This window comes from Ambystoma mexicanum, chromosome 2p (assembly GCF_040938575.1).
Source record: "Ambystoma mexicanum isolate Mex_15411 chromosome 2p, UKY_AmexF1_1, whole genome shotgun sequence".
Classification (NCBI taxonomy): domain Eukaryota; kingdom Metazoa; phylum Chordata; class Amphibia; order Caudata; family Ambystomatidae; genus Ambystoma; species Ambystoma mexicanum.
In genome coordinates, this window is record NC_090923.1 from 1,255,333,011 (window position 1) to 1,255,346,421 (window position 13,411).

At 45.1% G+C, this 13,411-nt stretch overlaps 1 protein-coding gene across 2 annotated transcripts in view; it reads left to right on the top strand.

The window, feature by feature from the left end:
• ARPC1B (actin related protein 2/3 complex subunit 1B) overlaps window positions 1–13,411 on the top strand; it is a 174,798-nt gene that overhangs the window by 106,652 nt on the left and 54,735 nt on the right. For both annotated transcript variants that reach the window (XM_069645562.1, XM_069645563.1), the window contains exon 7: window positions 8,602–8,709. In XM_069645562.1, coding sequence (XP_069501663.1) covers window positions 8,602–8,709 — 108 coding nt within the window. The remainder of the gene's footprint in view (window positions 1–8,601; window positions 8,710–13,411) is intronic.

Sequence of the window (13,411 nt, forward strand, 5' to 3'; positions counted from 1 at the left end):
GCTCAACCGTCTCCGTGATAACCTGAGTATCACTGGTCAGGCTCTGGCGTGGCTGACTTCTTTCCTCTCCGACCGACCCTCCCAGGTCCAACTTGTGTCCTTCCTCTGCAACATCTTTTTCTCTACCTGTGGTGTCCCCCAGGGATCTAACCTCTCTCCCTGGCTGTTCAACCAATACCTGGCACTCCTTGCCCACCGCATCACTGCTCTCTGTCCCAACTTTCAGCGCTATGCGGACGATACCCAGGTCATTGTCAGGCTACCCTACCCTCGGCCTCCTCCTCCTCCTCCTCTCCTTCATCTCTGACTGTCTGTCTGCCATCCAGGAATGGTGTGCCGCCAACGACCACTGCCTTAATGCCAGTAAGACTGAGATTCTACTCATCGGCACACCCACTCCCTCCTTCCCTGCAGCTCTCTGTCCGGCCTCTCTTGGCCCTCCTCCCACTCCCACCTGCAAGGCTAAAAACCTCAGAGTCATCTTCGACTCTGCACTCTTCTCCCCTCACATCTCTGACGTCTCTAAGAAGTCACACTATCAGCTGCACCTCCTTAGAGGTATTCTTCCTTTCCTCTCCTTCCCCCAGAAGCTGACTGTCTCCAGAGCCCTGGTCTTCTCCAAGCTGGACTACTGTAACAGCCTCTATCTAAATCTTCCTGCCTCCACTCTCCGCCCTCTGCAAATTATCCAGAACAGGACTGCAAGACTTGTCCTTGGCCTCAAGACCAGGGATCGTATCTCTCCAAGACTGAAATCTCTGCACTGGCTCCAAGTGGCTGTGAGGATTACATTCAAAACACTCTGCATTGTACACAAGGCCTTCTGGGGTTTCGGGCCGCAATACCTTCAACTCTCTCTTCCTAAATATCTTCCTTCCCGAGCTCCTCGCTCATCTGCCCCCAACTCCCTCAGGGTCAGTCGCTTCTCGAAGCAACGAGTTGGTGGCAGATCACTCTCTTCGGCAGAGGCCTCTCTCTGGAACAGCCTTCCTGCCTCCCTGAAACTCGAGGAGAACCATCTCTGGTTCCGGAAACCTCAAAACCTTCCTCTTTGCTTCTGCTTTCTCTCCTCCCCTCCCTTGCTGAATTCCTAACTGAAATTGCACTGGTTACCTGGCCACCCTTTTCTGATCTCTGGCCCAGGCCCGTCGACTGCCTCCCTGGCGACCCCTGCACTTGGGGACTGTTTTTTCTGTATCCCTACAGTCCCCCTTCCAGCACTTATGTCTGCACTTGCTTGCACTTGCCACCAGCTGGCTGTTTTATGTGTTTTATTTATCTTATTTATTCCACATTCCCATGTACTGCACTTTCCCCTCTCCCTTCCCCCCGTGCACTTTTCCTTTCCCCCCTTCCAATGCACACGCACGATCTGAATGACACCTGGCCTAATAGGATCGTTGTCTGTCCTCCCTTTGTCCCCCCCCTTGCCTTGTCGCGCCTTGAAACACTTGTGTATAGGCGCGTTATAAATGCCATATCATATCATATATATCAAGGACATGGGGCCATCAGGAATTTTTCGCCAAGGGCAGGGTCCAGGAAGCACCTTGGGAAATGAGTATTAGCTTGGTGATCAATTTATCCAATGACACACTTAATGAATCCGAGGTGGCAGTTCTGACCAAAGGGTTATCATTTGCTCCCACAATTGGTACTTATTCTTTTGTGTATTTCTGCCTATGCCCCTCTCAATGGCATGATCCTGGTATGTGACAAACCTAGTATTATTTATTTGATTTTACAATATTGTTTAGGATTTTGATACCAATGTTGTAGTTTCATGGGAGATGCTATCTAAATAATTTTGTCTTCACAACTTGTAAATATGAATTCAATGTTATGTTATTACTTTTACATTGACTCAGCCTTGAGAAGGTTGAAACGCGTGTCCCGCACTGTCTATCTGACGTTTCATCTGTATTGGATTGTATTGGTCAGCACGCAGACCTGCAGTACTTGCCATTCTTACAGTTACTTGGTGGCAGTTCGGGTTCTACCACCTACTGCTCTGCAGCCAGCCTCTGGAGGAGATTTAAAGGCACCAGCGCCCCCAAACATATGGCCTCATCACGCCCGGTTTCGAGCCCTTGTTTTTTTTTTTAAGGAAGCCATGTTGTCCTACGGCGTTCAGCAACACAGCTGGCTATTTCCCTGTGCTGGTAGCTCCCCGGGGCCGCATAACAGCAACTTTATGGGCCGGTGGTAAGAGCGGGACAGTGTCGCGCATCCTACTGCTTCGCCAACCCGAGGCTTGTCTTCTAAGAAGGAAATTGAGATCACATACTTGTAATACATAATGGGAACCCAATTGGATATTGTTATAGACCATATTTGTAGCACGCCTTGCAAATTCTTTAAAATCCCATGAGATCTGCAGGTCGAGTAACTTAGTTTACCTACTCGACCTAAGAGAAATGCACTTGACGCATGGCAACAGATGACACAGAATTTACCAGCGCTTTCTTTAAGATGGAGCAAGGTGTGCACTTCATGTTTGGCACATTTCTGCCACCCAGAGGCATCAGTGCACCAAACAAAGTTTGTTTTCAGTAAATATCAAATAAAAGTTCCAAACCTTCATTGTACTCTCCAGCAAGATTGAGTACCATGGAAATGGTATGTGACCATCATAAAAACTCCTCGAGTATGCTTGCATGTTTGAGTAGGTTTTGTGATCCCTGAGGTCATTCCTAAATCAAATGTTTGACTTTTTATCTTTTAGTAGGATGTTTCTTATGTTTTTCAAGTTTAGCTTTTTTCCTAATGCATTATTGGCACCAGAAACCACTATTTGTAAAACATGTATGCTTATTTAGCACCCAAGACCATACAAAAGTGAATGAGTCACAGACGCACAATGGGATATCCTTATCAAAGCAATACATTTCATTAGTGTGCTGTGGGATGTATTCTAGCCTAAGACAAACACAAATTGTGCATGTACTGCAGCACATTCAGGTATTGGGGTTTCAGATGATTTATTGTGTACTGTACTGTACATGCGCGGTGTTCTCCCATCTATATTTTGCTATCCTAGTCACTGCTCCCACACTGTGGAACTCCCTCCCTCCAACATCCAAGATGAACCCTCTTACACTCTCTTCAGGAAACGTCTGAAAACCTGGATGTTCAATAAATATGACTAAGACTATGATCAGTACTCTTATTACCACCGCACTGTCTGCACTTGACTATGACTTAATAGTTTACTATATTACCCACTCTGCACTAGCTCCCAGTGGCTGCGAGGATTAAGTTCAAATCCCTCTGCATTGTCCACAAGGCCTTCTGGGGCCTGGGGCCATAATACCATCAACTCTCTCATCCTAAATATCTTCCTTCTCGAGCTCCTCGTTCATCTGCCTCCAACTCCATCAGGGTCAGTCGCTTCTCCAAGCAAGGAGTTGGTGGTAGATCTTTCTTCGGCTGGGGCCTCCCTTTGGAACAGCCTCCCTGATTTCTTGAAACTTGAGGAGAGCCATCTCCGGTTCCGAAAGCACCTCAAAACCTTCCTCTTTGCTTCTGCTTTCTCTCCTCCTCCTCCCCTGCTGAACCTCTGGCTGAAACTGCACGTAACTGCACTGGTTACCTGGCCACCATCTGATCTTGGGCTCAGGTCCCCCCCCCCCACCAGTTGCACACCAGCACTGCCTCTCTGGCAACCCCCGGACTCAGTGACTGTTTTCTGTATCCATACAGTTCCCTACCAGCACTTGACACCTGATCTCTGCACTTACCCTGGGACTTGCCACCAGCTTGCCGTACTTTTACTTATTGCTTTATTCTATTTATTATTTTTTATTTATTCTATTTATCCCATGTACTGCACTGTCCCCTCCGATTGTACAATGTTCGTATTGTGTACCAGAAATCCCTCCCGATTTTGTGGCACCTGTGCAACCTGAGTCGCTTGCTGGATTGGTTGTGCCCTTTCCTCGCATCAGAGGAAAGCCCAGAAGGAATTCATGAAACACGTGTTTTTTCTCTTCTTTACTTGTGTAGTCCCTGTTCACAAGTATTGTGTCTCCCCTTAGAGGCATTGCCCTCTTTCATTTGTTAACTATAGGCTATATACTGTTATTGAAGTCTCTGAATGTTGTGTAGCTGAGTGGCCGCTTTTTATTCTGGCGTTTAAGTTCCTATTTTCTTGTTTCACTTTGAATGATGCTATGTTAGACAAAGAGTATTCCAAAATAGAAATATGCATAGGGGCTAACTTGATTTGGAAGCATAATGCTGGGTTCCGCCCAATATACCTCATGGATAGTTATAGGACAGCTATGATATATAGAAACTGATTTAAAATAAATGACTTTGCATGTTATTTGACATAAAGATGAGTTCTCTTAAAGATCACCTATTTTTACCCAATTCTCTTTTGCTTATTGCCGATAGCAACATATTGAAAAAGCTTGTACTTTTTGCGACCTACTGTTCAATTTTACTGAATCATTTAACCCTGTAATATGGCTCTGTTCTCTTAATATCTCATAGTCTAGTTTTCATACGGGTACTGGATCATTTGGTGTACTGTACATGAGATGTGCTTTTATTTGTGTGATGAAATACTCAGTAATGCCTTACCATGGAAGCTGCAAGAAGACAACTTGAGCCCACTGTTCAATGGTTCTAGTTTTAATTGCCATTTTGACTTTCCCAATGTACACTTTATGATGGGTACATTGTGTTGAAAATATCATCATTGCTGTGTTGAAATTCAAAAAGAGAATTTTTCCACCTATGACTGAGCCCAATATCGATTTCTACATGAATGGTCACACATAGACGTTTCAACTAGAAGGAATCTCATGATTGTTCGCATCCCCCACAGTTGTGTTATCCTATTTTCCATACTGGGAATATTATGTTTTTAAAATCCACTCCAGAAAATATTGTTCTTAATATTTCTGTTTCTTTTGAAGATACAAAGTGATTATTCAAGTTTAGTATCTTCACAGTTAAGCATGTGCCAGTGCTTTGTTATGATCAGTTAGATTTTGTAGGATTTCTCTATAAGCGTAGGACTTTTGCCAATTTTTCAGTCTTCTTTTGTGTTTGCCCTCTAGTATGGCACCCCTATTATTGTTTCATGCCCTGGTCTTCACTTTTTGAATGAGTTATTAGGGGCATCCTTTCTCTCTGATACTCCTAGGTCCAGTCCCCTTTCTTCCATTCTCATTGGATGTCCCTCAGAGTGATGGAAGGGTCTGGAGCATGTTACTAAGTAGTCTTGTGGAATCTTTGCATGTGGCGCGCCCTGACACGCCCTGCACCGTACCTCATTGGCACACCGCTCCCAACCGTTAGTCCCTTTCTCCGCATTGGGCGGGAGGGAGCATTGCATTTGCAGCTGCACCACATTGCCCATAAATCTATGAAGACCTCCTTAATACTGTGAGAAACCAGAAGGTGTCTCACCCACTGGTCCCCGGGGATCTGTCATCCAGGTGGCCAGGACAAAGCCATTGCTTTTGGATCCAGTTACTGGGGGTGGACCAGTGCGGGAGGATCACCTGGGTGAAGGGTGTTCGGGGAGGGGGAGTGGAACACTGGATAGAGAGACGCGGTATCCCCTTCCCTGTAACACCTTTACCCCATCCTAATCTGTAGGATATTTAAGATCTCTAACCCCACCCCACCCTTTTACAACATGAACACTTTCACATGGACATCCCGCGACGAGGGAAAACAGACTAACACCCGAGCTGTATACCTGATATGTCCCAATACGAGGCGAGGTCAGGCAATTCCTGACCATCACACACACCCGATTTCCATTAAGCTTCCCCATATGGCTAAAAGGTAGAGCACGAGAGCAAACTCTGAGTGATGCACAGCACACGTGGAAACAGCAGTTCTGAAATGGCAGTTTAATGATAGAAAATAGACCGTAAAGCAGAAGGTAATCACAAGCAGGGAAGTTCCCTTGACCTTTTTGACAAGGAACCATTACTTTCTTGAAACCTTGAGAATAGAAAGTGTAAGACCAGGAAAAAAGGCTGAAGAATTCTGCATTGTGTCTCAATAATCAAGGCGGGGATAAGGGGCAGCCGCCATGATACTGTCCTTGGTTCCAAAAACAAAGCAGCGTCAGTGAAATCAACACAGCCTGTGAGCTGGGGAGACCGATACAGAGTGGTCTGTGTTGAAGCCAAGATTGCAAGCAGCAACATTGTATGGCGAGTGCTGGAACGAACATTGTTAAAACAAGTGTGATTGTGCCTAGAAACACTTGTGTACAGGCACGTTATACATGCCATGCCATATCATATCAAAGGATGCAAGTAAAGTTGAACTGCTGATGAGTGATTGAACTTTTAAAACAAGATACAATACCCTTGACAGAGTGGTCCGGGCATCGCTTGGGTGCTCAGTAGAAAGTCTCTGTAGGGTATCCAGCGGAGAATTGGCAAAGTGAAAGTGAGAAAGAGAGCATATCAAGAAGAGAGCGAATAATTGTGAATCGAAGTGGTCCTGCAAGGAGTTGAGCAAAATCCCACGCACAATGGAAAGTCTTCGATTTCTGCAGTAAAAAAAGCGTAGAAAAGTACAGAAAAGTTGGTCCGAGCCAGATGGAGGAAGATCAATTGAAAGATTTGTGTTAAAGTTGGTCTGAGCCCACCAGAGGGGGGTCTGGGGTGAACAGTGAATCACCCAAGAAGGTTTTGTGTTAAAGTGGTTCTGAGCCCAGCAGAGGGGGACCTGGGGTGAACAGTAAAGCACCCGAGAAATTGTGCATGTGAAATCCTGAGACGAAAGGAACTTTGAATGTTTCTTTGTCGCATCAGGCCCTCTAGAAAAAGAGACTTTGAATGGCAAAGAGACTTTGGCACAGGAGGCCCTGATACTGAGGTTTTGAACTGCATCCTTGTGCTAGAGAAGCCACAGTGTGTGATAAGCTTGAGTGTGCTAATCTCGCGTGTGCCACTTTGTCCCGTTCCAAAAACCGAGAAGCCAATGGCTTGATTATCCTGACCTATCATTTCTTGAACACTTTTCTTTTGCATAACATTGTTTGCCACACTATTTGTATTTAGAAGTAAGGTTTGGCAAGAGGTTTATTAGTATAGGCCCTTTTATTTTGACAGACAACGATGGTCGTAGCTTGCTCCCAACTTTAGATTTAGGATTAGATAGGTGTTTTTCAAATCCAATTGAAGTTCAATAAACACCCTTGAACTGTGATCACTTTTGTCTGCATTACTGTTTGATACCATGCATTCCTTGCAGTACATACCCACAGGCTCTGCCGTTGCAGCGGGTGCCAGAGAAGCTTCTCCTCCACAAACCCACGTGTTTTTTGTTTAAATTGTTTGGGGGGCACATGTGACACTCTTGCAACGTGTCTCTCGCGCGCGGCGGGCCCTTAAAAACAGTCATACCCTGTGAGAAGCAGCTTTTGGACAACTGTGCGTCGTATGCCGAGGATTTCGTCGAACGAAGTGAACGAAGACTACAGGCAAGTAAATCCTGGCAGTTGGCCAGGGGGCGCGCAAAGGAGGTACTATGCAGATCGTGGCAGGGTGTGCCGTGTGCAAAGATTCCACAAGACTGCTTTGAAGCATGTAGTGTTAACCTGGCATTCTATTCCTATGGTTTTATTTGATGTGACATATGGAAAATTATTGCATAAGTATTTGTGATAAAACAAATTATATTGTAATAAGGAGTTTCTATTTGCAAAATTGCCCATTGCCATTCAATATGGTAAGATCTTATTTTTTGTGGAGAAGATGAGGTATGGATTGGCTTCCAATTCCCTGCAATTGGGTAGATTATGGTTTCCCTAAAAATGTTCTACGCAGTGGTTTTTGCTTTGGGGACAAACATAGCCTCCATTGCAGTACCTTCTGTCTCAGGTTGGCCCCTGCACTCTTATATCATGACTTAAACAAGTATAAACATAGTGATGCCTGTACAATGATGAGCTGAACTCCTACAAATAGTGTTCAAAGACTGTTGCCAAAGTGCTTGTAAAGTATGCTCCAGGCATCTCTAGATTTGGTTGAGTTTAAATCTTTGTAATGATGGTGTACAGGGACAGCTGCACGTTTGAGGTGCTCTGGGCATTCCCTGATTTGCCCCAATGTAAACCTTTGTGAATCTGGATCTTTTGCTACTAAACCCCATCTCGTGAATGGTATGCTCTGTGCAGTAACCGTCTGATACCCCATAAGTGTGTAGATGAGCTGTTCCTAGAATGCTCACATTGAGAAAGTGTTGTTTGTATGGTTGTATACGAATTGTTTGTTTTACAACTGTTCGAATGACAATTGACCTTTTCACAATTGACCGAATTGTGAAGGTCAATTGTACCATAGATGTGGGGGGGAAACCCCCCGCAACCCCCTGCCCAACGCCAACCCCCCAACACATATATATATATATATATATATATATATATATATATATATATATATATATAATATATTCGGTCAATTGTGACCCTTTAAATTCGGTCAATTGTTCATTCGAACAATTGTAAACGAAGAATTTGGGTAATACCGTTTGTATGCTGCTTAAGTGAATGGCCCTCTTGGAAGCTAGGTTCAATTTCTACATGTCTATTTCACACCTCTTCTCTGTATCCTTGTGCAGGTGGGTATGCAAGCACATCAAGAAGCCAATCCGGTCCACTGTGCTGAGTCTGGACTGGCACCCCAACAATATCCTGCTGGCGGCTGGGTCCTGCGACTTCAAGAGCAGGTGATTGTACAAACAGAGGGGGTGATGTTATTCAGACAAGTCTAATTTGTTTCAGGAATTTGTAGTTCCAATTTCGATGAATCCTGTGGGGGAGTTTTTATCATGCCTCTCTCTGGTGCTCCATTCCTCTGGGGAACCAGTGAGGGGGTGTATAGACCCATACACTGGAAGGTGGGGTTTTTGCTCTGAGGGCAACAAGTCAGATGTTGGAATCCTAATGGACCAGCTGAGCCGGGCAACCTTTCGAGGTCAGATGCACAAGTGCAATGTATGCACTGAGTAATAGAAACACATTTTATCTTTAGTGTTGTGAAGACATAGGACTGTTGCAGTAAGCACTATATAAAAACAAATGATAATATTACATTTGTGAAAGCACTTGAATGGGAGGCAGTTGGGTTAGAGAATTTGATTTGAATAGTTTGCAAGCATTTCAGCTACTGATCACCTATCAGACTCGGTGGTAGCAAGGGTTAATTGTAGCAAAGGAAAGTGGAGCAAGGATGCTGGTGAAGGGAAAGAGGGACAGAGGGGTAGACTGCATTCATGCTGGGATTCTCGGGAGGATCAGTGAGTCAGGCAAAGGGTGAAAAATGGTTCCCCCCCTGGGACAGCGAGGCGCACAACCACCCGTACTGTGATGAAGGAGCACAATGTGCCTGTTACTGGCAGCAGGGATATCTAAGCTCATGCAGGGGCATTCTGATGGCAGCAGCAGCGGGGATGTCCTGTAGTACTCTACTGCACTCTACTGTACTCCCACAAAGACCAGTGAGAGCCAGAGCGGTTGATGCTGGGAGGAGAAGGAAGTCGTGACATTTGGAGAGAATTATATGACACTGGGTCGCGGCACCCTCAACAATAAGCTTGCAACCCCAGACTGAGACCTGCCAAGCACTGTTTAACTCACAGAGAACAATTTATCACCATGATTAACTGTGGTCCTGAGATCCCGAGGACCCTGGGTGCTAGGTTCTGGAAACCAGGTACTTGGCAACAGGCATGGAGAATGTGAAGAGGGGGCTAAGAACGGAGGAAAAGGCAAACTGTTGAGGTGGAAGAGGGTAGCAGAAACTAGCGTGAAAGCCTGAAGGTTCCCATGCATAGGAGCTGGTGCCCCAGTCTGTGGTTTCCGACTAGGTCACCCTTGTCTGTAGTCTCCCCAACTCATCTGTCGGCTGTTTGTCTTGTACTATCCCCTAGGCCTGAGATTCCCTTTCCGCCCCACCGATACCCCACCTCCACTTCACTGAGAAACCATATCATAGGTGCCTGCATTCCTAAACCCTGCTTAGGTGCGAGGATAGAGGTATTACCCAAATTGACCTTTCACAATTGACCTTTTGTCCTAATTGACCTAATAATAGTGGTCCTAATTGAACTTCTGCACAATTGACCTTTACCTTTATTTTTGTTTTTTTATATATGTTGGGGTGGGTTTGGGATAATAAATAATAAGGGGATTGGGTAGGGGGTTTGCAGGTTTTTTTGCATTGGGTGGGGGGTTGCCACAGGGTTTCCCCGATGCATATATATACTAATTGACCTTTTAAATTCGGTCAATTCTCCCACGATCAATTATGCAAAGGGCAATAGGATAGACAAATGGGAGCCCTGTGAATGAAGGGTTTTAAAGCTCAGATTCTGTTAAGAGGCAGTTAATGGACCTACAGTTATTGACACTACCTACCTGGTTATCAAACCACTTTCCAAAAGCAAACCTACCCTCCCAAATTGACATCTGAAATGTGGTTTTAAGCCCATGGATCATGCCTCTAAGCCCTAATGGTAAAGTCCAGAAGATCTTCAGTGACCTACAGAAATTCTGAAGACCATAACAGTCCCAACAATGTTGAAGGAGTATCCGTCTATATCCTCAGGAGACATCCATTGCCCTTGAAAGATTCCTCCTTCTTTGTCCACCATACCGCATTTCCCTGCTGTGCAGCATTACCCTCCCAGCCCATACGACCAGTTACCCATTCTGCCACTTATTTCCGCCCCATGACTAAGCTTCATCACACATCCCCTGAAATTGCACCGTAATCTTGTATCCTGATATCCTATCCCTCTTGCTCGCCTTAACCCCACATCTTTGGGACGTCCTGCCATTGCGTTTCATGCAATCGCATCAGTGATGCTTACTCATGCTGGTATATCTCCTTTAACATTATGCTGTCATCCTATGCTTACCAGCTATACTCAAACCCACCCACTGCATCTCCACTGAATGCATGCAAATTAAAGAGGAATGGAAAAGGGGAGCCCCTGCTTAGTGTTGAACGAGAAATTGGGCGATCGCTCTCCCGCTGAGACAACTTTGAGAAGACAGCATAACCCTACATCGACCCAATGGAATGCAACTCCTACACACATGGAATACTGCACTGAAGGTCTCCACCCAAGCTTCTGCAAGGCTTGGCCAATCAACCCTAATTCCTAATACCGAACCAGCCAAAAAGGGGAGTTAAGTGGTGTTCTACTACCCAACACTCACAGCAGCCCTAACTAAATCTGTTGTGTCTAAGTATGCTTCATTATTGTGCATGTCCCTTTCCTTGAATTGTCAGTGTGATGTCCTACCCCTTTCTAATATTGTCACACCTTCCATTTACCCGCGCTCGCAAAAGCCATTGGCCTAATGGAAATACAAAGACTGAAAGCCCTGTCTACAGTCATATTGTAATTGCATCAAAGTTTTTAATAGTTCTGTAAATTGATAAGACCATCCCGTTTTATAGCCCTCTTCAATGACGAATACCTCATGCTTCTAACCGCTGTAATAATGCGTGTTATTATTGCCAAATAAATGGATCGACCTCAGGAGGATGAAGGTTTCAGTGACCCCTCCTTGATATCTTTTGGGAATCTGGAGGCTGCACACAGATGTCGGATGCATGCACTTGAGCTGTCTTTGCTCAGCACTTTCCACTTCCCCCCTTCCCTCTACCCTTGCACTTGTGCGTTCTCAATGTCACTGGGCCTAGTAAGATCGTTGTTTTTGTCCTCCCTTGATCCCCCTCCCTTGCCTCGTCGCACTCTGAAACACTTGTGTATGAGCGCGAGATACAAATAAATTATCATATCATTAATGGTCAAACACACAAACAAAACTATCCCTTCCAATAAGTCATGCTCCGTCCAAAGCCTTCTAGAGCCAACCCAAATGGAAATGAGTTACATGAACATCTGGGGTAGCCCTATACATTCAGAAGTGATTCTATGGAAATAATGTGATCGAGGTAGCCAAAGGGGCATGGCTACACATGCCCCTATGGACGTTCAGTTTGATGTGCGTTCCCTGAGGGCTAGGTTCTGGGATCACTGGTACCTATAGTACCTTGTGCATCCCCAGCAGGTTCTGGCCACAGAGCGCTCTGTACAGCGTCTACATCATTAGCCCTCATAGCCACCTTATCGGTTTGTGTGGCTCACTGACAACATGACACATTGAACCTTAAGTTTATTTTGCACAGCTATTTTCTTTTGATGATATCTCTACAATAAATCACAAATTAATTTCGCCTGTGCTTTACAATCAAACACTTTTTACAGTTTGCGACACTTCTCTCTTGTCAATAGTGAAACTAAGGTATTCAGAGGGCACACTCTAGCCAGATTGCCTGGACATTCAACCTTACTGTGCACGTGGCACTGTCACCCCCAGAGTATTTTTATGGTGATTGCGCTGCTGGTTTGGTGAAGTAATTGATTGTCGAAATTCTTGTTATCCACAGTAAATAATTAAAACATTGCCCTGTTAACTTGACATATACAGCTTATGATTGTTTCAGACATAAACCCATAACTCTTTATTGAGACAGTGCATTTCTGAATCCTAAGCAGTAATATTGTCCTCCTGGAATGCACATCAAAATGGAAGACACATTATTTGTTAGCATGATTTTCTAAATATTCTGACAGCATTAGCTGCTGGAGAGGAGTCGGGAGCTATGATATGATAGGTTATTTGTAACACGCTTAATACCCAGAGGTTTCTAAGCACGGACCCAGGGCTCGAACCTGTGCTGCTCCGTGTCGTCTTGCTTCCAAGGCGAGCACGTTGCCCTTGAACTATTCTCCCGAGACTATCACCCAATCGTTGTTGGGACTAGGATCCTCCCAACGACTGTGACAGCAAACCAGAAATCGTATCATAGTAACTCCTATTAGCAAATGGAATATACTGTAAATGGGATCAAGGAGATGTCTGGGACCTGGGTCCGGCCAATTGCCAGCTGTCAGGATGCAAAGTTATATAGATAGTAAACGCAAAAGAGTCTTCTTCCAGACGAGGTGCCTGCCAATTCAGGAAGCAGCAGAGTGCTCAGCTAGGTGCCACCTAAAACAATGGAGTAGCTCCACTGTAGCCAGTGAACAAACTGAGCTTAGAGTATGCCCAAACATGTTTAGTATTTTGGGCATATTCCACTCAGCATACTTCATTCAGCAACAGCACGCCAGTACCCCAACCACTGCGCTTTTCTTGGTTACAGAGTGCCCATCAAAGCATATCTACAACTGGTGTCCAGGATCTCGGACGCCTTCCTCAACACGTAGCCATTAGTTGGGCAAGAATGTCATCTCATTTACCTTAACTCAAGACTTCTATTGCTCGACTGTACCTATAACATCTTGTGTGTCAGCCTGAATGCTACCATTACCTAACACTCCTGCCTCCCCGCCCCTACACCCTCTGGAA